Genomic DNA, 27,653 nt, shown 5'->3' on the forward strand with positions numbered 1-27,653 from the left:
ATATTATTTTATATATATTATTTTATATATCTCTCCACAACATCTCACATCTCAACATTTTCAAGGACAACTGGACTAAGTACATACCTCAGTCTCAGATTACTGTTTCGATTCTCAATTATATGTTTCACTCCTGATTCTCCAGGGTCATTTCCTCTGAGATCCAGCTCTATCAGGTGTGAAATCTTTGATTTCAGAGCTGAAGACAGAGCTTTATATCCTTCTTCAGTAATACTGCAGTCTGACAATCTAGAAAAATAAACAGAAGTACTCAACTTTTCTGACAAACAAAAATTTTCTGACAAACTATTGCATGTTCTAAACTTAAAGAAATTAGATTTGTATAAAATGAAATACATGTGAATGTTTAAATTATGAATAGCATAAACCAAAAATATTACTGTAGAGTGTCTGCATAATGTTAATAATTAAAAACTTGATTTAATTTTGAATTTGATTCATTTCTCATTTACAATTACAGCATTTAGTGCAATATTGAAGACAGTGACGCTAGTAGTCAAATAGTGAAGCTGAAGTGTAAATAATTCAAATGAAAATTACATTTTAATATCTTCATATTGTTCATGACTTTTTCAGAAGTGATTAGACTAATCAAGTGGATATTTTAAAAGGGTTATTGATATGAAGAAATTTGAATGAATGAAAATACTTTAGTTTCTCCAGTTTGAATTCTGTGTTTTTCAACAGAGTAGAAATCTTCATCACTCCTGAGTTTGTTATTTTATTTCCACTTAGATCCAGCTCTTTCAGGTTTGAAGGATTTGAATCAAAAGCTGAAACAAGAGTACCACAACCTTCTTCTGTAATACAGTTATTATTCAGCCTGCAGTGAAAGAAAACAAAGATAGGAAACATACTTCAGTTTATTTCAGCCACAAAACAATCTACAGTAAACATTAGTCCACTGATCTTTATCCTCAAAATGAAGAAAAAGTGGTAGAATTGTGCTGACCAGTGAGATAAAATTTAATACTTAACAATGTTTTTAAATATACTTTAAAGAGTGTAAATCTCATCAGCTGAAAGTGATATAATTGATGAGATTAGCACTGCTTGAAGTATTTTTAAGAGTTCTTTATTTTGTCAACGATAACGAAATGATCACGAATGATCATGATGATAGTTAAACAAACTTATTAAAGCATTTACATAAACATAACAAACAATACTGCAAAATATTAACAGTGCAAGATATAAAGAGAAGAAACATCCAGAGAAGCATATGTGTATTGGAGATATTATATTTAAATCCAATTAACCAGTATATTGAGTTTCATCATAAGATTATAAACACATATAATATTATTTATGAATAGTTGGACTCTTTTTTTATTTAGGGTTCTCTAAAAAAAGAAGATCAACTGTTTGCTTTTTCATTTGAGTGTGAAAAAATGCTGCCAGCAGCCCAAAAAAACACCAGAGTTTAAGGGATAAAGCCCTAGTCAGAATGTCTAACTTGTGTTGTAAATGCAGTGTTTTGATCTGATACTTCAGTACATTCATTATATTCTATTTTTTCAGGTGCTCAGTTTTTCTCAATATGACAGTACAGTAGGTTGTATGTAGCTTACCTTTTATATGTTTCATATATATTCAAATACAATATCTGAATATTCCAATACAATTTTCTGTTACAGTTTAACATTTTGGTCATTTTGCACATTATCATAAACTAAAATTATTATTATTATTTAAGGAATATTATTATAAGATTTTAGTAAAATCTGAGTAAAACTTAATACAATTCATAGATATTGATTAATATTAAAGGATGTTTTCATCAAAAGACTATAATAAATGTTAAGATTAACAGTGATTTTAAATACAAAGTATAAAAATGCAAACAATTTAAAATACTCACTGAATTATGTTTAGTTTACAGTGTTTATCTCCTAGAAGAGCAGCGATCTGCTTCACTTTTGTGTCTTGTAGATTATGTCCACTCAGATCAATCTTTCTCACAAGTAAGGGGTTTTTACCAAGATCATCAGTCAGGAACTTATACCCTTCCTCTGCTTCCTCACTTTTCAAAAACCTGCAGGGAAGGGATGTTACAGCGGTTATTAAATTTAATTGTCAACTAAACATATAACATAGAAACATAGAAAAACATATTGCTCAACAAAAATACCAATATTTTTTTTATTTCAATGTGACTCACTTTATTTTTGTCAGTTTACATTCTTGATCCTGTAGTAAATCAGTGAGAAGCTCCACTCCTGTTTCTCCAGGGTCATTTCTACTGAGATCCAGCTCTATCAGATGTGAAGGGTTTGATTGTATAGCCAAAGTCAGAGCTTTGTATCCTTCTTCAGTAATTCTGCAGTCTGACATTCTAGAGAAACAAAATACATGTTTCATATTAACTAATCTCTAATTACAACAGACATCTAAAAAGGACAATATTTCATTTTCAGAATTGTAATTTGGATACTGTGCTTATTAATGTACACACTTTGACACACAGTCAGAGCTTCATAAGCTGTTGGGTATGGATGAAATACTACCCATTGATGACATTTTGAAACTGATTGAGTATCAGATAGACAAGAACAATCCAAATCCGATACTGTGTGTTAGTCATGGTTGTTACTGTTCATTTTGACGCAGTATTATCCAGCAGTCTAGTTTATAGAGTTTTTCAGTCAGAGCGTATACATTTTTGTAATTGTTTTTCTGTTTTCTCTACTTCATATTGAATAGTGTAGATTTTTGTGTTGCTTTACATATACAAATTTTAACTCCTGTAATACTCCCAATAAGTTCCACACAGTGTGGAGGTGAAAAAAATGGAATACAAAAAAAAGATCCAGAATTGGATTGTATCAGGAGAGAAAAGGTGATAGTGCATTGTTATACCATGTCCTAACCAGACATGATGCCGTGACAGCAACAGGGATTTCTATTTTTTTTAGTGTTTTCTATTTCTGCAATGTCACCAAATGGGTCTAAAATGATCCTTTTTGCAGTATATTAAAGACGGTATCTCACTAGCTGGTTCACAAAAACTTGATTTTTGCCAAGGGTGTCACACACCTTCCGAATGTTGTGCATGAGGTCTTGCTCTCTTCAGCCGGAGCACTGTCACACATACACACACCAGTTCATAATGGCAGAGAGGAGACATATAAGCTCATTCTGACTTTCTCTCTGCATTCCTGTCACGTGGAGATTGGCAAAAAAACAGGAGTAACGCGTGAACATGAACAGTCTTAACAGACTGAATAAAGATGCCATTCATAAATTAACATTTCCCTGTGTACTGTATGTGTGTGATTGTGTATTTATGCTGTAGAAAGCGTCACAGAGCTTGCATGAGGAAACGAATTGCACTCAATAAACAGACTGTTCAGTCTGTAATTGCTCCGTTTTCTAAATGTTATTGTCAATTATCCTTGTTTTAGTGTATGAATATCGAGATGATGCTTCACTGGTGTGCACAGACTGATTGCTTGTCACTGGAATCTTATCGCATTGTGTCTGATTAGGACAAGGTGTTACAGTCCAACTTCAACTTTACCCATGTAGCCCTCTAGTAGTCATCCAAATTCCCTTTGTTTTATGTTCAGATTAACAAAATTCAAACCTCAGTTTCTCCAGTCTGCATTCTGAATTTTTCAGTAGAGTGGAGATTTCCATCACTCCTGAGTCTCCTAGTTTATTTTTACTCAGATCCAGCTCTCTGATGTTTGAAGGGTTTGAATTTAAAGCTGAAGCTAGGGCAGTACAACCTTCCGTTGTAATACTGATAGAATTAAACCTGTAAATGAGAACAAAGCAAAAAATTCCTTAAGCAACACTTAATGCATAGATTTATTTAAATATATACTGTATGTTGGTTTATAGAGAGCTATTATAGCGCAATTACAGTAAACAGAGATATTAATTTTAGAGCGATTTTAGTGCAGAAATATAAAACCTGTAAATACTTATTACATGGCTTTCTGAAATCCCATCCACTGATCTGATATTTATGAAACCCAACTGTATATCTAGTGATTTAGTTCTTTCAGGCTGGTCATCTGGGTATTGCAAGTCATTGTTTGTACTTCTCGTATGACTCTGAGATCTCTGCAAGGAAGCTAATAAAATACTTTCACATCCATTCACTTATTTATTTAGGAAGTAGTCTTGTAATAAGTAGGAGGGTGAGCAATCAGATGGTCATTTTCACAATACTGTATAAAACCAACAGAACTCTGATGCAAACCGGAGGTGGAATTCAGCTGTTTCTAAAGAGTCGTGATTACTTTATTCTAACATAACAACATCATTTAAATGCAAATTTATATTTAATGTCCATTTATTTATTTTGTAGAAGCTATGTAATAAGAAGGATAATGTACAGTCAACCCTGTCATTAAAACAAAATAACTTCATTTCTAAGTCCTGATCACACTGTCTGTGTTTATTTTGCAGTAACAACCAGCTGACTGTACATTATCCATTACTTACAGCCAACAAAATTAGATTTGCATGTTTTTTTGCAGTAATTGCATTTTGCTCACACATTTAGATTTACTAAATTACTTACTTTAGCTTCTCCAGTCTACACTGAACATTTTCAAACAGACTGCAGATCTTCTTCATTCCTGAGTCTCCAAGTTTACTTCCACTCAGATCCAGTTCTTTCAGGTTTGAAGGGTTTAAATTAAAAGCAGAAGACAGAGCACCAAAACCTTCTTCTGTGATATAGCGGGTATTAAGGCTGCATAAAGATAACACAAAGCTTCAGTTTCATCTAAACATTTATCAAGATGTGTTAAATGTGATGGTTACTGACATCCTGTAAAGAACCTTATATGGTAATTCAGTAATTAAACAGATAAATAAAACATACCCAGAAGCAAATTAAAATGTATTTAAAACTTTCATCATAACAATGATAAAGACTTACATCAGTTTGTTCACTTTACAGTGTTTATCTTCTAGTAGAGCAGCAAGCTGATTCAATTCTGAATCTCCTAATTTACATTCACTCAGATTCATCTCTCTCAGGAGTAAAGGATTTTCACCAAGAACTTTAGACCAATACTGAAGGGTTTTCTCTGCAGCTTCACTTTTCAGAAATCTTTGAAAAATACATTGCTATTATGTACATTTGTAGAAAAAGAATGATACAAGCATGTTTTTGTAAACATGCAGTTATTTGTAATCTTGTTATTTAGAGTGAATGCAGGTTGCAGGTAAGACATTTTAAATAATCCACATTATTCTACAAATGTTGTTTAATGAGCCTAACGTATATTGAATACAGAACATTCCTCTAAATGTACATATAGTACATTTAAAATGCATAACCACTATAAAAGCACTTATCTTATTAAATATACTGTACAATCCTACAGTCCACTAAGCTCTTATCTTGCCTATTCTTCTATATTCCTTTATATGTTCATATACAGAGTATATTTTGGATTCAATTTTATTTACCTATTGCGAATGGGTAACAACATTACATAACATAACAAAACAACACAACTAGCTAACAAACAATCTTAAGAGCAACACACACATTATCTAAATCTATTATATTGAACTATAGGTTTAGTGATTGTATTTTAATGAGTGCATTAAAAATAAAATCCTGTTTAATTTATTTCACCTCAGTTTCAGTATACAGTTCTGATCCTGTAGTAAATCATAGAGCTGTTTCACTCCTGATTCCCCAGGGTCATTTCCTCTGAGATCCAGCTCTTTCAGGTGTGAAGGGTTTAATTTTAGATCTGAAGACAGAGCTTTATATCCTTCTTCATTAATACTGCAGTCAGAAAGCCTAGAACATATATTGAAGTTTTTTAAATATTTTAAAGACTTATCCGTTATTCTAAAATAACATGAACAATATTAATCTCTCATAAATAAAAGGATTGTAAGTTGTAACTGAAAATACAAAATATTTTGTACTGAAAATTAGTTGAAAAGAAAAACTGAACATGGAGGCTAACAAAACAACATTAAACATGCAACTCACGTGAGGATCTCCAGTTTACAGTTACTTTTCAGTCCATCAGAGAGAAGCTTCACTCCTGAATCCTGCAGATTATTATTGCTCAGGTCAAGCACTCTGAGACTGCTGGAGTCTGATCTGAGAACTGTAGCTAGAGCTGAACAGCTTTCCTCTGTTAGCTCACATTTACTGAGCCTAAATTAAAATAACATGATAGAAAAGATTCTAAACTACACTCCAGAAAAACAACAACAAAACAACATGATTTCCAGACAAAACAATAATAAATCTGATTACATATGGTGGTTAAAAACATCTATTTTTGCTGTTTTAATGTTCACTGAATATTCCATTTAGAAAAAGCTGGCAATTAATTTTCTGCTGAGGGAGATCAAATTCACTTTGTTTGGGGTTCCTAACTCATAACACCAATTAAAACCTAAAATTATTTATTTTATTTATTTATTATTTATTGTCTTATTTATTACAGATAACTGATGAATTCAACACGATCTAGGGTTAGTAAACCATAAATGTTTTGACATTCATTACAAATTAAATAAACTTAAAATGAACTTCAACCAAACAAATATTACATTAATTTTGTATTACAGGTGCTGGTCATATAATTAGAATATCATCAAAAAGTTGATTTATTTCAGTAATTCCATTCAAAAAGTGAAACTTGGATAATGTATACATTCATTCCACACATACTGATATATTTCAAGTGATCATTCCTTTTAATTGATGATTATAACTGACAACTAATGAAAAACCCCAAAATCAGTATCTCAGAAAATTAGAATATTGTGAAAAGGTTCAATATTGAAGACACCGGGTGCCACAATCTAATCAGCTAATTAACTCAAAACACCTGCAAAGGCCTTTAAATGGTCTCTCAGTGTTGTTCTGTAGGCTACATAATCATGGGGAAGACTGCTGACTTGACAGCTGTCCAAAAGACAACCATTGACACCTTGCACAAGGAGGCCAAGACACAAAAGGTCATTGCTAAAGAGGCTGGCTGTTCACAGAGCTCTGTGTCCAAGCACATTAATAGAGAGGCGAAGGGAAGGAAAAGATGTGGTAGAAAAAAGTGTACAAGCAATAGGGATAACCGCACCCTGGATAGGATTGTGAAACAAAACCCATTCAAAAATGTGGGGGAGATTCACAAAGAGTCGACAGCAGCTGGAGTCAGTGCTTCAAGAACCACCACGCACAGACGTATGCAAGACATGGGTTTCAGCTGTCGCATTCCTTGTGTCAAGCCACTCTTGAACAAGACACAGCATCAGAACACAAAAAGGACTGGACTGCTGCTGAGTGGTCCAAAGTTATGTTCTCTGATGAAATTAATTTTGCATTTCCTTTGGAAATCCCAGAGTCTGGAGGAAGAGAGGAGAGGCACAGAATACACGTTACTTGAAGTCCAGTGTAAAGTTTCCACAGTCAGTGATGGCTTGGGGTGCCATGTCATCTGCTGGTGTTGGTCCACTGTGTTTTCTGAGGTCCAAGGTCAACGCAGCCGTCTACCAGGAAGTTTTAGAGCACTTCATGCTTCCTGCTGCTGACCAACTTTATGAAGATGCAGATTTCATTTTCCAACAGGACTTGGCACCTGCACACAGTGCCAAAGCTACCAGTATCTGGTTTAAGAACCGTGGTATCCCTGTTCTTAATTGGCCAGCAAACTCGCCTGACCTTAACCCTATAGAAAATCTATGGGGTATTGTGAAGAGGAAGATGTGATATGCCAGACCCAACAATGCAGAAGAGCTGAAGGCCACTATCAGAGCAACCTGGGCTCTCATAACACCCAAGCAGTGCCACAGACTGATCGACTCCATGCCATGCCGCATCGCTGTAGTAATTCAGGCAAAAGGAGCCCCAACTAAGTATTGAGTGCTGTACATGCTCATACTTTTCATGTTCATACTTTTCAGTTGGCCAACATTTCTAAAAATCCTTTTTTTTGTATTGGTCTTAAGTAATATTCCAATTTTCGGAGATACTGAATTTGGGATTTTCATTAGTTGTCAGTTTTAATCATCACAATTAAATTAAATAAACATTTGAAATATATCAGTCTGTGTGTAATGAATGAATATAATATCCAAGTTTCACTTTTTGAATGGAATTACTGAAATAAATCAACTTTTTGATGATATTCTAATTATATGACCAGCACCTGTATATACGTGTACTGCTTTGCTCCACTTTTATTAAATAATCAAAATATTAGATGTACCAAATATTTCTAAATTCTATAAAATAAATATGTAATCACTCATTTGTATGTAATTACTCATTGAAAAAATCGATAAACTAATGTGAGTCACTGAGATGGGACACCATTATGACAGTTTTAAACTGTGTCATCACACAATTTTCAGGAATCCCAGATGCAATGAGTCAAGCAGTGCTGCCATATCCATTTATAATAATCAACTTTGGGTTAGTTGGCCAGTTAATTGAGAAACGTTTAACTATATTTTTCATTTTGTTTGCAGTGAGATACCCCCCACCCCAGAAGCTTTTTGGGACTAATTTTTCTTTTCTTCCCAGAGCAGGTTTCATGTTGTTCTAGTAATATCTGGCAACCCCAGCTTAAAAGAAAAATCGTCTAAGTTACGTATGTAACCTCCGTTCCCTGATGGAGGGAACGAGACGTTGTGTCAGAGAAGCGACACTAGGGGTCTCTCTTGAGCGCCGATATTCACCTCTGAACTATGAAAAAAGGCCAATGAGAGTTGGCAACCAGTATTTGCATGTCCCGCCCCCGGACATACGGGTATTTAAGCGGCGCGTTCATAATACGGGAGTTCATTCAGGATTTTTCTGAGGAGCCGGAAATGGTCCGGCCACAACAGTGGCTCGGCTCAGCGACGTGGCAGGGGAGACACAACGTCTCGTTCCCTCCATCAGGGAACGGAGGTTACATACGTAACCTAGACGTTCCCCTTCTGTCGCTCTCTCCACGTTGTGTCAGAGAAGCGACACTAGGGGTCCACTTATAAAAGCGCCACGCGCTGAGCCGTGTACGTGAACTGCTGATACAGGAGCGAGCAGGTATTCTTACGTGCAGGACGACCAACTGTATCAGGCTGCACGTACCCTTCCCCAATGCCCCATTTAAGCCATCAGGATTCCTTATCGTTACCCTGGAGGGGGGAACAAGGTGCTGGCCGCCATCCTGGGAACGGGCCAAGCCTGGCCGGGCCTCTTTTCTCTCTATGTTTCTCGCGATAGAGCAACTTAGGCCGGGGCCCTTACACGCATTGAGGGAAGGGGGTCTTAGCCCTTATTCAGGGCGGAGAAGGCCCTGCGGAGGCCACGCCTACCGAGAGGGAGGCAAGTTTAAGTGGCAAAACCATCAGAGGCCTGACTTAGGGCCTATGTGGAAAAGTCGGTGCGGTGGTGGATCCAGCCTATAGAGGGGGAACATACAGCACGGCAACCGAGGCAGCCGTGACTGCCTAAGGGAAGCACGGAGTCCACTCGACAGAGGGACAGAACCGTATGCGTTACACACAGGGGAGTCCGAAGGAGGCCTTACCTGTGGAGCACCAATACCAGTGCAGGGTAGCTACGGTACCCGCAGTGGCTTGGGTCGGCGAGTTCCTCCGCTGAACTGCGACCCACGAGGGCTAGGGAGGAATCAACCAGTGTCCCAAATCTGAGATCTCCTGGGAATGAAGGCGCACTGTTTCCCCTGGTTAGGGGAAGGGCTTAGGTGCAAGCTGATTCACCCGGTCAGATCGTAGGCGTGCCACCGAGGTCTACGGGCTCGGTACCTGAGAGGACACGGGACGATACTGACTCAACTCGGAGATTGTAGAATCTCGCGAAAGTGTTAGGTGTTGCCCAGCCCGCTGCTCTACAAATGTCTGCTAGGGCAGTGCCCCTAGCCAGTGCCCATGAGGACGCGACATTCCTGGTGGAGTGGGCTCGGACCCGCAAAGGGGGGGGCACGGCCTGGGTGTGATAAGCCAGGGAAATGGCGTCGACAACCCAGTGGGCGAGTCTCTGCTTGGAGACAGCATTCCCTTTCTGCTGTCCCCAAAGCAGACGAAGAGCTGCTCAGAGCATCTGGTGCTCTATGTGCAGTCCAGGTAAATACGTAAAGCACGTACTGGACACAGCAGTGAAAGGGCTGGGTCTGCCTCCTCCCGGGGCAGCGCTTGCAGGTTCACCACCTGATCCCTGAAGGGTGTGGTGGGAACCTTGGGCACATAGCCCGGTCGCGGTCTTAGGATCACGAAAGTGTCTGCCGGACCGAACTCCAGGCAAGCGTCGCTAACAGAGAACGCATGCAGGTCCCGACCCTCTTGATGGAAGCGAGCCGATCAGCAGGGCGGTCTTGAGAGAGAGGGCCCTGAGTCCAACTGAGTCAAGCGGCTCGAAGGGGGGTCTCTGGAGTCCCGTAAGGACGACCGAGAGATCCCAGGAGGGGAACAGGTTAGGCCGGGAGGGAGCTAACCTCCGGGCACCTTTTAGGAACCTGACGATTAAGTCGTGCTTATCGAGAGACTTTCCGTCTACCGTGTTGTGGTGGGCCGCGATAGCGGCGAAATACACCTTGAGGGTGGAGGGGGACAGCCTCCTCTCCAGCCTCTCCTGAAGAAACACGAGCACTGACCTAACTGCGCACTTCTGCGTGTCTTCAGCTCGGGAAGAACACCAGTCCGCGAACAGACGCCACTTTAGGGCGTAAAGATGCCTGGTAGAGGGGGCTCTGGCTTGGTTGATTGTATCTATGACGGTCGATGGTAGACCGGCTAGATCTTCCGCATCCCGTCCAGGGGCCAGACGTGGAGGTTCCAGAGGTCTGGGTGCGGGTGCCAGAGCGTGCCCCATCCCTGAGAAAGAAGGTCCTTCCTCAGGGGAATTCGCCAGGGAGGGGCTGTCATGAGGAGTGTGAGGTCCGAAAACCAAGTCCGGGTAGGCCAGTAGGGGGCTACCAGAATGACTTGCTCCTCGTCCTCCCTGACCTTGCATAGCACCTGTGCAAGAAGGCTCACTGGGGGAAATGCGTACTTGCGCAGCCCCGTGGGCCAGCTGTGTGCCAGCGCATCTGCCCCGAGGGGAGCCTCTGTCCGGGCATACCAGAGCGGGCAGTGGGAGGTTTCTTGGGAGGCAGACAGGTCTACCTGGGCCTTGCCGAACCGGTCCCAAATCAGCTGGACCGACTGGGGTGGAGTCTCCACTCTCCGCCGGGCAAGCTTTGTCTTGACTGGCGTCCGCCATCACATTGAGGTTGCCGGGGATGTGAGTGGCGTGCAGTGACTCCAGTCAGCTGCTGACTCCATAGGAGGAGACGACGGGCGAGCTGTGACATGTGGCGGGAGCGTACTCCGCCTTGGCAGTTTATGTAGGCTACGACCGTGGTGCTGTCTGTCCTGACTAAGACGTGTTTGTGCCGAATTAACGGAAGAAACTTCTGCAGGGCCAGAAAAACAGCCAGCAGCTCTAGGCAGTTGATGTGCCAGCGCAGCGGGCCTCGGTTCCACCGGTCTGCAGCTGCGCGCCCGTTGCACACGGCACCCCAACCCAGTTTGGAAGCGTCGGTCGTGACCAGAACGCGTCAGGACACCTGCTGCAAGGGTACTCCAGCCCTTAGAAAGCAGAGGTCTGTCCAGGGTTTGAAGGTCTGGCGGCAGGCAGAGGTAACTTTTACGTTGTGCGTGCCGCGGCGCCATGCTCGTCTCGGGACTCGAGTCCGGAGCCAGTGCTGAAGTGGTCTCATATGCATCAACCCCAGCGGTGCGGCCGGCGCGGAGGATGCCATATGCCCCAGGAGCTGTTGGAAACGTTTTAGCGGGACCACGGTGCCTGGCTTGAAGGAAGCGAGGCATTTCAGCACTGACTGAGCACGCTCGTCGGAGAGACGTACTGTCATTGAGACTGAGTCTAACTCCAGACCGAGAAAAGAGATGCTCTGGACCGGGGAGAGCTTGCTCTTTTCCCAGTTGACCTGAAGCCCCAAACGGCTGAGGTGCCTGAGCACCTGGTCTCTGTGTGCGCATAGTAACTCTCGAGAGTGAGCCAGTATGAGCCAGTCGTCGAGGTAATTGAGTATGCGTATGCCGGCTACTCGGAGCGGGGCAAGAGCTGCCTCTGCGACTTTCGTGAAGACGCGAGAGGACAGAGACAGGCCGAAGGGGAGGACTTTGTACTGATACGCCTGACCGTCGAACGCGAACCGTAGAAAGGGTCGATGTCAAGGGAAAATTGAGACGTGGAAGTACGCGTCCTTCAGGTCTACCGCTGCGAACCAATCTAGATGCCGGACGCCAGATAGAATTTGTTTCTGGGTGAGCATTTTGAACGGGAGTTTGGACAAGGTCCAATTGAAAACTCGCAGGTCCAAGATCGGTCGTAAGCCGCCGCCTTTCTTTGGTACAACAAAGTAAGGGCTGTAGAAACCCTTCTTCATTTCGGTTGGAGGGACAGGCTCTATCGCATCCTTTAATAGAAGGGAGGCGATTTCTTCGCGCAGGGAATGGGCATGTTGGCCGTGTACTGCTGAAAAATGTAGGCCCACGAAGGGGGGCGGAGACCTGGCAAACTGAATTGCGTAACCGAGTCGAATGGTCCGGTGCAGCCAGCGTGACGGGTTGGGCAGTGAAAGCCACACCTCTAAACTCCGTGCTAGGGGCACCAAAGGGACGGGTTTTTGGGCGTACCGGAGGGCTTCGCAGCGGTGCAGAACAGGTAGCGTGGCGCCGGGAGGCAACGTGGCGTCCGAGGCTCTGGTGCTGAGAATAAACTCAAAGCACTTACCTTGCTCCGCGCACCCGGCAGGGGCGGGTTCAGTGACTGAGGAGGAGGTCTGATGCTGGTGTCCTCTGGACTCGTCTGAACCGGCCGGCCGGGGAACAGTCGTGGGGCTGAAGGCGGGGACACCGCGTCCATGGAGCCGGGACTGTTGAGGCCTGAAAGCAGAGTGCCGTGAGAACGGCATTTGCGGGCCACGTGACCCCAGAGACAACAAGGAAATAGCTCTATAGAGTGTAAAGAATTTAACAAAAAATTCTCCTGCCGGCCCCCCACCGGGGAACGGAGTGGTCTTACCAGCTCCGGAGCTAACGTCTCGGTCTCTGGGTCTGCCATCTCAGGAGCACCTGGGAGCCTTCTGGGTCCTCAAGGGTGTCCGTGAGACGATGGGCGTCCAACCTCTGCGGGGAGCTCAACGCTGGGGCTGAGAGCTGGGCCCACTCACTTGTTAGTTGAGGCGGAGCACAACTTTCTTTCTTTCTTGAAAGCCGCAGGAGGACGCCGTCGGCGAGCAGACAGGGCATGGCCCCTGGCGGCAGGTTTGCGGCAGGGCAGGATGCTTTTTGCTTGAAAATAGCCTTCGTCTGTTCCTTCACCACTGAGGACTGCTGGGCGAAGTCGTCAAGCGGTGTCGCCGAATGGACGGAGCTGGGAGACGGGGGCGTTTGAGAAAGCGTGCTTTGTCTGCCTCCCGTACTGCCTGTCCATCGTTGCGTTTCTGGACCACGGGGTGGCCATCGCCTGTTTGAGTGCAGTTCCTGTGGCAGGTCAAGAACAGGACTACCCAAGTGCAGATTTGAAGTGCCCTGGCCCGGTGGACTTGCAGGAGGGGGCCATGGCGTGCAGGGGGGGAGCGGTCTGGGACCGTTCTACCACCGAGGGTAGCGAGAGCGGAGGAGCGAGGAAGCTGGGCTTTCTCAGCTCGTCATGCACGTCCGGGGAGGAATCCAGGGGGGGGCGCGGCTGTGAGCGGCGCACATGCCCGTGGAGCCAATTAATCCCGGGGAAGCATAGCGGATCATTTTGCGTCAGGCTCGGACTGGGCGGAGACCCGAAGGTGGCGGCCCAGGCGAGTTATCCGCATCCGACGCCGCTGTTACGTTCTCCGATGCAGCGGTGATGTCATCCAATGCCGTGGAGCTCGAGGGACCGGACGGTAGGCCGTTAAGCAGACCACATTAATCCCAAGCTCGGGGGAAGCAGGCAAGCGTGCCGGGGAGGCGGGAGGTTTTCGAGGGGATTTACCCGGCGAAAGCGTCCCGTTATTCTCCCCAGATCGTTCTCCATCGCCCGCGGCGCCTGCCTCAATCCCGTAGGAAGGAGGCGAGGCGCGGGGGACGGCTGAAATGGCTCTCTCTCACTACAAGAGAAAGCAGAGATCGCAACGCTGCCGCGGTTATGTTCTCACACTGAAAACATAACCCATTGGAGAGAATGCTCATCCCGAGCTTGGACGGAAACAAGCAAGCGTGCCGGGGAGGGGGGTTTCGAGGGGTTCACCCGGCGAAACGAAGCCCGTCATTGTCCCCAGATCGCTTTCATCGCCCGGCGCCTGTCTCAATACCGTGGGAAGGAGGCGAGGCGCTGGCGGCTGAAGCGGCTTTCTCTCACTACAAGAGAAAGCCTACGACCGCAATGCTGTCATGGCTATGTTTTCGCACTGAATACATAGACCATTCATAAAAACGCTGCCTGCGTGTGATCGCAACCCAGGAATGCAAGGCAGTTTTTTATGGCCGTCAGAGGTGGGGAGAATCAACGCATCCAGAAACTACACAGAGGCGGAAATCCGTCTTTAAAAAGACGCGTCCTGAGAAGGACGTTCAACGCCGCTGTGTTTTTGCTCTTTTAGAGGTAATTACTCTTTTAAATAAAATCACTCTTTTATGAATGAAAGAACTCGTGAGAGATCTTTCTTATCTGCAACTGTCGATGCGCTCAGGGGCAGGAAGTGCACAGCCGTGCAAACAGGAGAAAGCCGCTGTTGTGCGCCGTAGAATCCAACAGCATGCAGCAGAGGATAGCAGGAACTCGGTGTGTAAAACGCAGCAGACTGCAAACACGACCATCGGCTCCGAAGAAATTTTCTGAATGAACTCCCGTATTTGCGCCGCTTAAATACCCGTATGTCCGAGGCAGGACATGCAAATACTGGTTGCCAACTCTCATTGGCCTTTTTTCATAGTTCAGAGGTGAATATCGGCGCTCAAGAGAGACCCCTAGTGTCGCTTCTCTGACACAACGTGGAGAGAGCGACAGAAGGGGAACTTGAGTTAGAGGTGCTGTAAGCCATTTTGGCCATTTGTCTTATTCCCCTTATTTCCAATACCCCACACTAATAAGATACCAAATGACCATTACTGTGAGTTAAAAACAACAGAAGCAAAATAGCTTCCTCAACTGACAACATTAGGAACAACATGCAATTGACAGGCAAAAAGAATCAGTGACTGCAGCCCACAGGCAAATTTGTTTTCTGTTTACAGAGTCTAGAGAAGTCACAGAGATTGGTGAGATATCTCACAACCAGGACAACATGAAGGTACTTCGGGGCCCCGGGGCTTACGTTTCAGAAGGGGGAGATTGTTGTTCTTCTGTTTTGCTGTTGCACACTACGTGTTAATAGGTCATGTCTAGAATGAATACCTCCCCCAACAATCTCACGAGATTCTTAGGAGGCATTCATTTTAAATTGGAACTGCAGGAGGAGCGCTCTTAAAAGATTATTGATGACCATTTCAAGCTCTAAAAATAAATATTTAAACTTCAGCTCTACATCTGCTTCTGTTGGGATATTGCTGGTGAGTGGAGAAATACATCGATCAGTTTTTATAAGCATGTGACTGGGTGGTCCTGTGGTAACTTATTTGCCTCTTGCGTTATATGATCTAATATAGGTTCTAATCCTCCCATATGGAGCTTTACATTTCAATAAACAAAGAAGCGCGAGCTGAAGAACTCACCAACCATAATTGTTTCCACAAGTACATCACTGCAGCACAGGTTGAGTAAGAGGATTTGGGAACACTGGGTCAATAGGCAGATTTGAACCCAGGTCTTCCGCATGGAAAAAACACATCCCTGCTATTCTTAACCACTGAGCCATTGCAGTAAAACAGTCTTTCCATTAGACTGTTTTAGTGTAAAAAGCTGCACTGTGTGGCAGGTATGTACAACTAATGTAAATAGTCACTTCGTAATAATAGTAAAAATGTTATTTTATTTATATTATTGACATTTTTAATACTCTCCACCATGAATTTGCTGAGGTGAGCAGAAAAAGCACCATAACATCATAATAGAATGTGCATGCGCAAAACATTTACAAGGGAGGGATCTCTTCTAGACATGACCGTGTTCATATCAACACCTACCATTAAACAAATGTGAACAAATGTTTACAAATGTGGGAGATGCCATGACTGCCTCGACAGCATGACATCTTTCAATTCAAGTTTACATTTTTAGCACATATCAATACATTTACACCAAACTTAAAACTTGTTTAAAACTAATCAGACAATTGTTGTCTTGTTTAAATGTAATTGACTAATTTAATATAAACATTTAAACACTTAAATTACTTATTTATTATTAAATCTTAATTATTTCTTCATATGCATTTTCTTTTCAGTTAAAAAAACAACAACAGAAAAAACAGGTTTTTTTTTCTTTAATGAAAGATTCAAGTGCACCATAATGGAAAATCCAGTTTAAGATGGTAGCTGTGTTTTGGAAGATGGTAGCTGGTTTCTAGATGGTCATGAGCTGGTCCAAGTTGGTCATTAGCAGGTCAAAGCTGGGAGACCAGCTTAGACCAGCTACCAGCATGTCATAACAGCTTAAGGTGGTCAAGCTATTATTGGAACATGGTAGCTGGTCAACCATCTAAGGACCAGCTTATAACCAGCTTGCACCAGATTAGGACCTTGGACCTGCAACCATATTCCAAAACACAGCTACCAGCTTAAGCTTAATTTGCCAGCAGGGCACCCATTGTTTCAGCTCATTTATCAGTGTTGTAAATTAAATAGACCAGCAGATGGCGCTACAGGATACTCAATTTAAACCTGTAACAGCCATTTTGAACACATGGCCACATTTTAGAAGGGAGTTGAGAAGCATTCTGTTTAAATATTATTTCATTTTAAAAGTTGATTTATGTGGACTTAAAGGATTAAGTTATTGTGGATGTGTCTGTTTAAAGATATTTTGCATATTCAGAGATTAAATATAATGATCAAGTTATTTATAGTCATTCATTATCATTATTGCATCATTATTCTGATTAAGATTCTTAATTCTTTGTATTATCAAAGCAATTTAAATGACTTTTTTATTCCTGTTTTCTATATATTCACATCTCTATACACATTGTTACAAAAGATGTTCTGGAATAAAAAAATAATTACATATTTCTAATCAATGCCCAACAATAATCTTTACTAATGTCTTCATGCAGTATTTATCAAGAACAGACAGAAAATCCTATTAATTGTATTTGTATTTTCAGACCAATTTTTAAACTTGTTGAGACCATTTAGAGTGGCTGTAAAAAAATATTTAATTAGCCTTTTCCTTTTCTAACTTACCAGCATTACTTTCTCACAAACAGCCAATTATGAGCATTGCGGTTTCTCCAATTTATTAATCAATTTATCATTGTTTGAGTTCTATGATTTTTATGTTTGTTGTTACACAACCTACCTCAGTATCTCCAATTTACACTTAATACTCTCCAGTCCAGCACAGAGCAGCTTCACTCCTGAATCCTGCAGATTGTTAAGGTTCATGTTCAGCTCTTTCAGATTGGAATCTGATCCGAGAACTGTAGACAGTGCTGAACAGCTTTTGTCTGTTAGGCCACAATCATATAGCCTACAAGGGAAATAAGACAAAACACAGATAAGAGTTAGATTGAACACATGCAATATATTTGTGAAATACAAATATTAAATAAAATAAAGTATACTTCTATTTGGTATATGACTAAAGGTTTTGAAATTATTTTAAAAAATCATGAATTGACTATTAAATTACTTACAAAGCTCTTTTGGCAGTTTTGACAACTTGCACTAATCTACAGAGACACTCGTCCGATTTCTTGAATTTCTGAAGATCAAACTCCTCCGGCTCCTCCTCTGATGTCAGAAGCACAAAGGCCAGAGCTGACCACTGAGCAGGTGAGAGTTCAGCAGATGAGAGACTTCCATTTCTAAGATGATTCTGAATCTCCTTCACCAGTGTTTGGTCATTCAGTTCATTCAGACAGTAGAACAGATTGATGGATCTCTCTGGAGATGCATTGTCTTCAAATTTCTGCTTGATGTACTCAACTATTTCCTTTTTGCTCTGCTCATTGCTGTCTTTTTGTTTTAACAAACCTCGTAAGAGTGACTGATTGGACTCCAGTGACAGACCAAGAAGAAAGCGAAGGAAAAGGTCCAGGTGACCATTGTCACTTGCGAGTGCCTTGTCCACTGCAGTCTTGAGCAATTCAGTCATTGTTTCATTTGTTTTTTCTTGTTCTGTGCCGTGTTGGGAAAATGCATTTTTCTTGTCGGTGTCTAGAAACAGATGAGCATAAATAGATGCAATAAACTCTTGAATGCTCATGTGAACAAAGCAGTATGTGGTACCAAGAACAATCCCTTTTTCCTCCTTAAACATCTGAGTGCACATCCCAGAGTACACTGATGCCTTGGAGGGGTCAATACCACAGTCCTCCAGGTCTGTACCATAGAAAATCAGGTTGTTTCTTTCCAGCTGATTAAATGCCAGTTTCCCCAGAGAACGGATCGCCTCTTTATCCCAGACAATATCTGGGGAGTATTTTCCATCATATTTTTGACTGCTCTGCTGGATCTGAAAGCGGAAAAAGTATGTGTACATTTGTGTCAGAGTCTTAGGAGTTTCATCATCAGCACCAGATTCCTGCAGTGTTTTGGAGACGTCATCAGCCTGACCCTCATCATCATTTCTTTTTTTCTCTAAAATGTTCTGGAGCACAGTGGCTGAAATCCAGCAGAAGACTGGGATGTGGCACATGATAAAGAGGCTCTTTGATTTTTTTACGTGATCAATGATTTTGTTGGCCAGTTTCTCATCCGTGAACCTTTTCTTGAAGTACTCCTCCTTTTGTGGGTCATCAAACCCTCGCACCTCTGCCACCAGGTCAATATACTGCGGAGGAATCTTACTGGCTGCTGCTGGTCTGGTGGTTATCCAGATGTGAGCAGAAGGAAGCAGATTTCCCTTGATTAGATTGGTTAGAAGAACATCCAGAGAGGCTGGAGATGTGACATCACGCCATGTCTCATTACCCTCAAACTTCAGAGGAAGTCGACATTCATCCAATCCGTCAAGGACAAAAAGGACTTTGAATTTATCATTTCTTGCAAGGTTCAGACCTTTTGTCTCTGGGAAAAACTGACTGATAAGGTCCATCAAACTTTGTCTATCATTCTCCTTCAAGTTCATCTCTCGGAAAGGAAGAGGAAATATGAAGCTGATTTCCTGATTTTCATTTCCTTCGGCCCAGTCCAGAACAAACTTTTGCACAGAGACGGATTTTCCGATACCAGCAACTCCTTTTGTTAATACAGTTCTTATTTCCTTGTCTTGGCCGGGTGGTTTGAACAAACTTGTGCACTTAATCGGCTTCTCTGGTGATTCAGTTTGCCTGGAGGCTTTCTCCATCTGTCTTACCTCATGTTCAGTATTGCCCTGTTCACTACTACCCTGAGTGATATAGAGATCTGTGTAGATCTTGTTTAAAAGTGTGGAGTCACCATGCTTTGCAATTCCCTCAAATACACATTGATACTTCTTCTTCAGGTTTGATTTTAGTTGTCGTTGATAAATGAATACCAGCTCATCTAAGCACAAATTAAAACATGAACAAAAATACAGTTTGAACAGAGATATTGATACTACTTTTCTCTCCTACATTTTAAAAGAAACAATATGGCAAATTGTAATGTCAAGAGCTACATACCTTCTAGAGTATCAGCAAGTTCATTTTCTTTCATACTTCTCAGGAAGTAGAGTGTGATATCAAGAGCTGCTTCTTTGACATTGTATCTGTCCTCCTTTAAGTCCTTCACAAAGTATTTTGTGTTTTCCTTTTTTATTATTTTTTTAAACTTTTCCAGTTCATTTTTCAGAAATGTGATTATTTTGTTCTCAAGATCCTAAAACCAAAGCAAGAAAAAGAAGAGAAGAACAACTAAATTGAATCTTGCATACACATTGAAATTGCTGAAATAAACTGTCAGTGATTTAAACAAAACACAGAATGAAAATTATTTATTTTAAGACATTATGTGTTTAAGAAAAACACAAAAACACAAAACTGGGCACAGATTCTAAACAAAATCCCAGACCACAGCCAAAAGGGCTGGAAAACCACTCAAGTAAAATAGGGGTGGAGCAAGAAAACAAGGGAGTGACAGACCAAAACAAAAAACTAGAGATGGGAAGAGTAGCTTCAGTTCTGTAATGAAGTCCGGCGGCATGGTAGTGGGAAGAAGGTCAGGTGGCAACAAGAGGGTCAGATGGCTCCAAAGTGAGGATGGAGTCCAGCAGCTGCAGAATATGGATGAGGACATATAACACCAGAACGGGAAGAAGGTACGGCGGCTCCAGTGCGGGAATAGGTGGAGCAGACAGGGGAGCTGGCAGGGCAGATAAAGAGAAGGGCTCAGTCAGTGGCAGCCGCAGAGAAGGAATCATGTCGATGGCAGATGTAAGAAAAATAATTGTTGTTTGGTGATAGCCGCTGGAACAGGGAATGAGTCGGCAGCAGCTGGAGGGGAAAGGGAAGGGTGGTTGGAGACTTTTGGAGAAGGAAATGGATAATTGGCATCGGCAGAGAAGAAGGATGGGTCAAAGGTGTTTGCAGGGAAAAGGGCTAGAAACTGTGGAATGACCTCGGTGGCGATGACCGGGATCACTGGTGGTAGGGAAGCAGCCTTCCTCAGAGCAAGGCCTCCAACTCTTGAAGCCAATATAGATGGACCATGAACCGCTCCTCAGAGACAAGAGTTTGGTCAAGTCTAGCTCAAAAAAGATGTTTGAGGAGGGCCAACACATAGCCTTAATGCCTCATCGTAAAGAACTTGGACATACTAAACATTGGGTCCCTTGGGGCAGTCCAGAAACACATTGGTGTGAGCTGTGCACTAAGAGTCAGATTCTGGCCAGTCAGGAGCCAGCTGAAGCCAAATTTCCATGAGACTGAATTGTTTGATCGTACTGTCAGGGATGTAAACAGATCCCAAATGCAGACAGGCATGAAAAAAAAATCTTTATTAAAGAAAAATACATAACACAAAACTAGGCACAGATGACAACAAAATTAAACTAGGCAGACAAACAACACAAAGACAACACAATGAGCTGAAAGCACTGCTGAACTGACCAACCAGACCAAGAACAGGAGAAAGACAAACAATTGACAAAAAACACAGTGTATATTGGTTTATACATTACTATGTTGAGCTGGACAGGCCACTTAAACATAGCAATGTTTTTATAGTGTCACAGTGACTTCAGTTTTTGAGGAAATCAACCTAAGAATGGTTTAACATGATGAAAAATCAATGTACGATAAGTTTACAGCTGTTCTATGAAACAGAAAGAAACCATAACCTCTTTTTAGCCCTTGCATGCATTAAATCGCCTGTGCACACAATACAAGCTCTTGCACGTGAGGAAACTTCTGACTTCATGCTGTTTCTGCTCAGGTGAACACCGTTTAACCCTCTGGGGTCTGAGGGTATTTTGGGCCCTGGAGAAGTTTTGACATGCCTTGACATTTGTGCTTTTTTTAGTTGCTTAAAAACATATTAATGGCTAAAGTCTGATAACACTGTATTCAGCACAAACTGGGCTACAATAATATGTGAGCAACATGTGTGTACAGGTTTTTATTTTTGAGAAAATAACGTTTATGCATGGTTTTTGAAAAAACTCAAATTTTAAGTTATAGGTTATATAACACATTCTAAACATTTGTCCACAAGACTTTTGAGAACTGGATCTTGTAGCCTAGAGTTTTTGCTACAAAATGATGTGAAAACCATCCTGATCACTCATTCATACAAAACATTTACATTTATGCATTTGGCAGACGCTTTTATCCAAAGCGACTTACAGAGCCCTTATTACAGGAACAATCCCCCCAAAGCAACCTGGAGTTAAGTGCCTTGCTCAAGGACACAATGGTGGTGGCTGTGGGGCTCGAACCAGCATTCGTCTGATTACCAGATTACCAGTTATGTGCTTAGACCACTACACCACCACCACTCTATTCACACCTGAGAGACAAAAGACCCCTCCCCTGGGCCTATCAATCAGGGATAGAGAATGAGTGTGAGGAGACTTAATGATCAAAATCAAATTTTAAGTTAAAAGAAGTAATCTGACTATATATTTTCATTACATAAAGACTTTACTTAATTTTAGACCTACACTACCATTAAAAGAAGTCTCTTCTGCTCACCAAGACTGGATTTATTTGATCCAAAATACAGAAACAACATTGATATTCTGAACTCTTTTTGCAATTTAAAAGAACCGTTTTCTATTTGAATATATTGTAAAATGCAATTTGTGATCAAAGCTGAATTTTCAGCATCATTACTGCAGTCTTAAGTGTCACATGATCCTTCAGAAATCATTATAAGATGCTGATTTTCTAATATGGGCATATATAAAATGCATTTTACTAATTTAACCCTAACACATATTTTCAAGCACAAGCTTTGTTGATGATAATGAGGCAGCATAAACTAGTTAAAATATAATCTAAACATTTATATTATTTTTATATCATATTACATATCATATTTATATCATATAGCATATCATTGAAATACCTGCTTTAGCCGAAACAGCATTTAAATGTAACTAAAACTTAGTTTTAAAGCTTATTAGGACATATTTCAAATGTCAATACTCTGAATCCTGGCTGGCAAGTCTGGAAAAAATAGCATGTCAACTAATGAAAAATTCTATCCTGGCTGGATCAAGTCTCTCTTCAAATTACAAACGTTCAAATGAGTCCCGCTCTTCTTCTGAGGAACATATTAAATCTTCCTTAATATCCCGGAGTTTCCTCGCCTGTGTGTCCTTATAAATGTGCAGAAAAATGAATGAATTTTGTTTACATTTGCATTAGCGTATGAATGGCGCGCTCTGCTGGTGGGTGTGATCACATTGCAGATAATTAGATGAACCGGTAAAAACTGTACATCGCTTTGTTTCAAACAGATTGCATTGCAGGAGAATATTTGTTTTAAATTTGAATTGTTTTATTTAAAAGTAGACATTTTAAGCTTTCTTTAGACATATGTTTCATGTTTGTGTGAGAAGTATTCGCAGAGTTTCAGTGTTTCAGATATATGCTCGTGGAGACAGAGACGTCTGATAGCTCACCCTTTTTATTTTCTTTATTTTACATAAGCACAAGATTTTGTTGTTATTGTGAGTGTACACAAATAAAAGTAGACACTTTATAGTCTCTAATGATGTCTTACACTTATCTGTATGCCCCAAAATGAAGGAGTATTTTAAGTTGTTTCTGCTGTAATGACGAAAATATCCAGCAGGACGCGCCGGCGCGTCCGTCGACCCCAGAGGGTTAATTGTGGAAGTGGTGGGCTCTTTCTGCTTTGATTATAACCTTAAATATTTATTTTTCAAAAGTCAGTTGTGATTGACTGCCATTACGAAGACCCATAGCAAGCTGACATGTTCCTCCTTAAAGACCTGTTATATGAAAAATTTGCAACAAATAAAGTAATAATGTCTGACATGCCAAGGGTCCCTTGATGAATGTATCTCATGAGGAACAGGTGAGCTTGCTATGGTTCTAGGTAATAACAGATAATAACCAATTATATTTTTGGATACAGTCAAAACAGCAAGAGCCCGCACCACAACTGCCAAATCTAAACAGTATTTGTGTAAGCAAAAGCCACAGATGAGACATTTCCTTGCAAGAGTGTTTAAAAGAACCTTACTGGTTCTTCCAATTTCCTTGTGCATCTGTTTCTACTTTGCGCAAGTGTCTCTAATGCGCTAAGTTTTAAAATAATATCACAGGTTCTTCCCATTTCATGATAGTGGCTGTAATATATTGCATGCACAAGCGTTAAAAACGCATCCTGATTTTTGCCATTGATTTGCCTTCAAATGTTTACTATTTACATATATCTCTGAAAATGTTATACACCTCAGCTTTAACAATGCGAGTCACTCAAATTTTATGCTAGGTGAATATGACATTAGCCACTGAATAGTAAATGTTCAGATTTCACTCGCAAGTGACGTGTAGTGGTGAAAGGTTTAACACCGAGATCCTTTGACTGTGGTTGATTCTCAATTCCCTAAATGATGCTTCCTCGCTCCTCCGAGCAAAGATGTCAGTCTGATGTGACCCTAAGGGTGCTTCACATTTCTAAAATTTTGCATCAGTGTTTCTGTTCCTTGCATCCTTTCCTTGCTTCATAGCTCCTCCCGATTGGAATGTGAGGAAATGAAACGAGACACGGAAACTTAAAATTTCAAGAATGATATTTAGGCAGCATTAAAGTAATCCATACGGCTCCTATTTCATTCTTGTTTTAATGGACAAGGGAAAATGAACAGTCAAGAGCAGAGAAACTTAATTTTCTAAACTTAAACTGCTGTACTGTGAAACTTTGTTCAAAAACCTATTGCTTGTTATACTATAAATATGTCGCACTGTTTACATTTGCGTAACTCATATTTTCCTACCTGGAATATCGAGAGGAGTTTTTCTTTGAATTCCTTGCGCCGTCTCTGAACCTTTAAGTTTGAGCCTGATGTATCACACTGAGTCCTGTTAGCAAAATAAAATCAGCAACTGTTAGCAGTAAATTAAAATACAATACAGGATTTTCAGTCAAAATATTAGAGAAATCTCTTGTAAACCCTCTTTGATTTTCACAAAGACAAAAAGATAACATAGCTATCTGTGGGCAATTTGCTATTTTGCTGAAAAATAGGTAATTGTGCAAAGATGTTTCAAAAGCACATCTTATCTCAATGCCAAGTCTAAATTCTTTACAGTGATAAAGTTCATGTCTAAACTCTGTAAATATAGTGGAACATTAAATTATGTCCATGACGATCAATGTTGTAGACGTTTTATGAAACAGCTAGAGATTTGTGTTAAACTACAGTATGTTTATTTTTTAAGTTTTATTATTATAATGTTTATATTTATAATTGTATTTAAGAACAATTTATATTGATATTTTTCCATCTGTTGTCGTAGAGTGACAGTTTTAAGTCACCGCAAAAGCTGCCGGTGAAAGATGTTGAAGAGAGTAAAATGTTTTGATTTGGTATGATTTTTTTGACGACTTCATTATTTAGTTTGAAGTGTTATTTAAATTTAGAAATATTTTGGGTTTAATTTAATTTTTCAAAATCGACCGGTAGAAGTGGAGTGAAATGTGTGCCGATACAATCACTGTTAATACTAGCCATGACTTGTGTGTCAGTAGAAGAAAATTATTAATAATACCTACATTCTCTATAATTAATGCAGTGCAAATACAATGCTTTACGAGAACCACATTTTCCAATGTGGATAAAAGGAGCATGTCACAAAACATTGAAATATGCCTTACATTCAACATTTGTTAATGCACAAAAGAACGTAAGTACATATACTTCAAATGAATTGCATACAGTCCATTTACACTACCAAATTCTTATGAATGTGCTTGTTTGTATCACTAGTGCTTGAAAGGGAATGGATTGTATAATAGGACACAAACTATGCAGGAGAAGAACCTCAGAATCAAATTGCACTTGACCCATTATCACCTTGAGAGTGAAATTTCACCAAACACACTTGCACCTAAATTAGCACATGCTTGCAGGAAAATACCAAAACTTCATGGTCATGCCCATTGACTGCCTGTATGACTCATGGCATTTGTTGCACTTAGCGCTTGCACTCTTAAAATAGGGGCATGCATGTAAACACCTTTACTGGCATCCTGGGACTCATCCAATGTGTCTTGTGCAAATGTATGTTAAACTCTTTGACATCAAACTCAGAGAAAATCCTCAATTTCAAATTTCATGTAACAAAGATTTCTAATCTAGTTCTTACATGTGGATTTAAATGCTAATCAAACTTGAGCTTGGAGAACTCTGAGACTGTCACACCACGGTCTGTCCAGCAGAGGGGAACCTAGAGCACAAGTCCTTCCACAACTTCCTCCTAATTTCCTGTTCTTGCCTGGCTTGTTAGAGTGTGTGTGTGTGTGTGTGTGTATATATATAAGCCCTGCTTTTGATTGTATCTTTGCTCAGTCTTGAAGTTCTTTGGTTTAGGCAGATCTTATGTAAATGCCTGTTCCCATTTGACCTACTTTTGATTACACTGACAGACTTTCTCACATATCTTTTGACCTTCTTGTTTGGGAAGTTTGTTCTATGCTTTTGGACATGTTTTGCCAGCATCAAGCCATTGAGGATCTGTACTTTCTTCAGCCCTGCTTTTTTGATGATTGATCTGTTGTGTTTATTCAAGAAGAACATCAAGACAGCTTTGTTTTCCTCAAGTCCTGCCTCTTGTGATTCTCTGCAGTTTGGGTCCACATAGCTCCGTAGCATCACATTTAGTGCTCTGGGTTGCCAGCAGCACACTGTGAGTTTGAGCCCTGGTCCTGACAGAGACTTGTGTACTTTCACCAAGGAACTAATTAGGTACATTTCTCTTTTTGTTGACGGGGGTCAACACAATGTTTACAAAAAAATGTTTAACTCAAATTTACGTTCTAAATGCAAGGTACTGAATTTTCCTTTAACCATCTTTTGTGGTAAAACAAAAGGCACATTGTAGATCATATTTCAAGGTATGGCAGGAAAACATTATACATTGTGGTGTGGTAGGAAATTTACATTGTAAATTAAACTGTGGAATCTTAAAGTTGTGCTTAAAGGATTACTCCAGGATTTAGCATTAAGCTTTGTATTAGTAGAAAACCAGTAGTATTTTCGAATTACCCTGCTTCCCCCCCTTATATCCCCATGATATGAGAGAAAATTAAATTTTTAGTCTGGAAAAGCCTCCGATGACGCAAAAATCGCCATTTTAAGCGCCATCGGAGGATTTTTAGACTGTGTCTCTAAACTACACTCATTAATAGTAGCTAGTTCAAGATGTTTTCACCACGCCCATATGAGGCGGGATCTTACTCATAGAATGTAAAGATAGTGTCAGCCATCTTTAGCTAAGCTAACAGGCTCTTGCTCTGTAAAACTTGGAGGAAGAAAGTTTTGAAGTAATGACAGATGGGGATTTCGAAGATCTTTTGTGTGAATCGGATGCTCGCGGCTACCTATACGAGCCGTAATACAGCGACGAACAGTTGCGGGTGATGGAGGAAAGAGGCAGCCGGAGCAGCTGCTGCAGCCGGAGACAAGACCTGCTTGGCGGTCAGGATTAAGAGCCCGGCCAGACTCGAGCTGGGGCGAAATGGTGGTGTGAGTGCTCTAGCTGTGTATCTATGCAAACAGATAGAGAGTCCTATTGCTGTCGCGAATTTCAGCGATATCATTTTCTTCTGCATGAGATCACTGAATCCGCTGATGAAACTGTACCGCTAGCATGTGTAACTGAGCACCCAAGTTTTGTATCACACATGGACAGGGGGTGAAACTTATTTCAGGATCTCAAAGATAGATTGGAAACGCCAGCCAAAGCCTGCAGGGACAAATGGACGGCTTAGTGTAAAGTGAGTATTTGTTTTGTATTTCTTTTTGTTACTAAGACGTAATGTACAGAGTTTGGACACCCGGCATAATCACAATGTTGTTCCCGCGTCAGCTGAGCTATTGTTATATTTTC

General features: G+C 41.1%; 1 protein-coding gene across 1 annotated transcript in view; it reads right to left on the reverse strand.

The window, feature by feature from the left end:
- The window catches only part of LOC127640007 (protein NLRC5-like), a 50,620-nt gene that overhangs the window by 15,518 nt on the left and 7,449 nt on the right, over positions 1-27,653 (reverse strand). Inside the window, exons 6-18 of the mRNA XM_052122380.1 lie at positions 24,539-24,623; positions 19,752-19,947; positions 17,799-19,632; positions 17,462-17,632; positions 5,996-6,166; positions 5,627-5,797; positions 4,919-5,092; positions 4,556-4,729; positions 3,608-3,781; positions 2,183-2,356; positions 1,883-2,056; positions 671-844; positions 88-249 (exon numbers count right to left, since the gene is read on the reverse strand). Of these exons, the coding sequence (XP_051978340.1) occupies positions 88-249; positions 671-844; positions 1,883-2,056; positions 2,183-2,356; positions 3,608-3,781; positions 4,556-4,729; positions 4,919-5,092; positions 5,627-5,797; positions 5,996-6,166; positions 17,462-17,632; positions 17,799-19,632; positions 19,752-19,947; positions 24,539-24,623 (3,834 nt within the window). The remainder of the gene's footprint in view (positions 1-87; positions 250-670; positions 845-1,882; positions 2,057-2,182; positions 2,357-3,607; positions 3,782-4,555; positions 4,730-4,918; positions 5,093-5,626; positions 5,798-5,995; positions 6,167-17,461; positions 17,633-17,798; positions 19,633-19,751; positions 19,948-24,538; positions 24,624-27,653) is intronic.

The sequence above is a fragment of the Xyrauchen texanus genome, chromosome 48, assembly GCF_025860055.1.
Source record: "Xyrauchen texanus isolate HMW12.3.18 chromosome 48, RBS_HiC_50CHRs, whole genome shotgun sequence".
NCBI lineage: Eukaryota > Metazoa > Chordata > Actinopteri > Cypriniformes > Catostomidae > Xyrauchen > Xyrauchen texanus.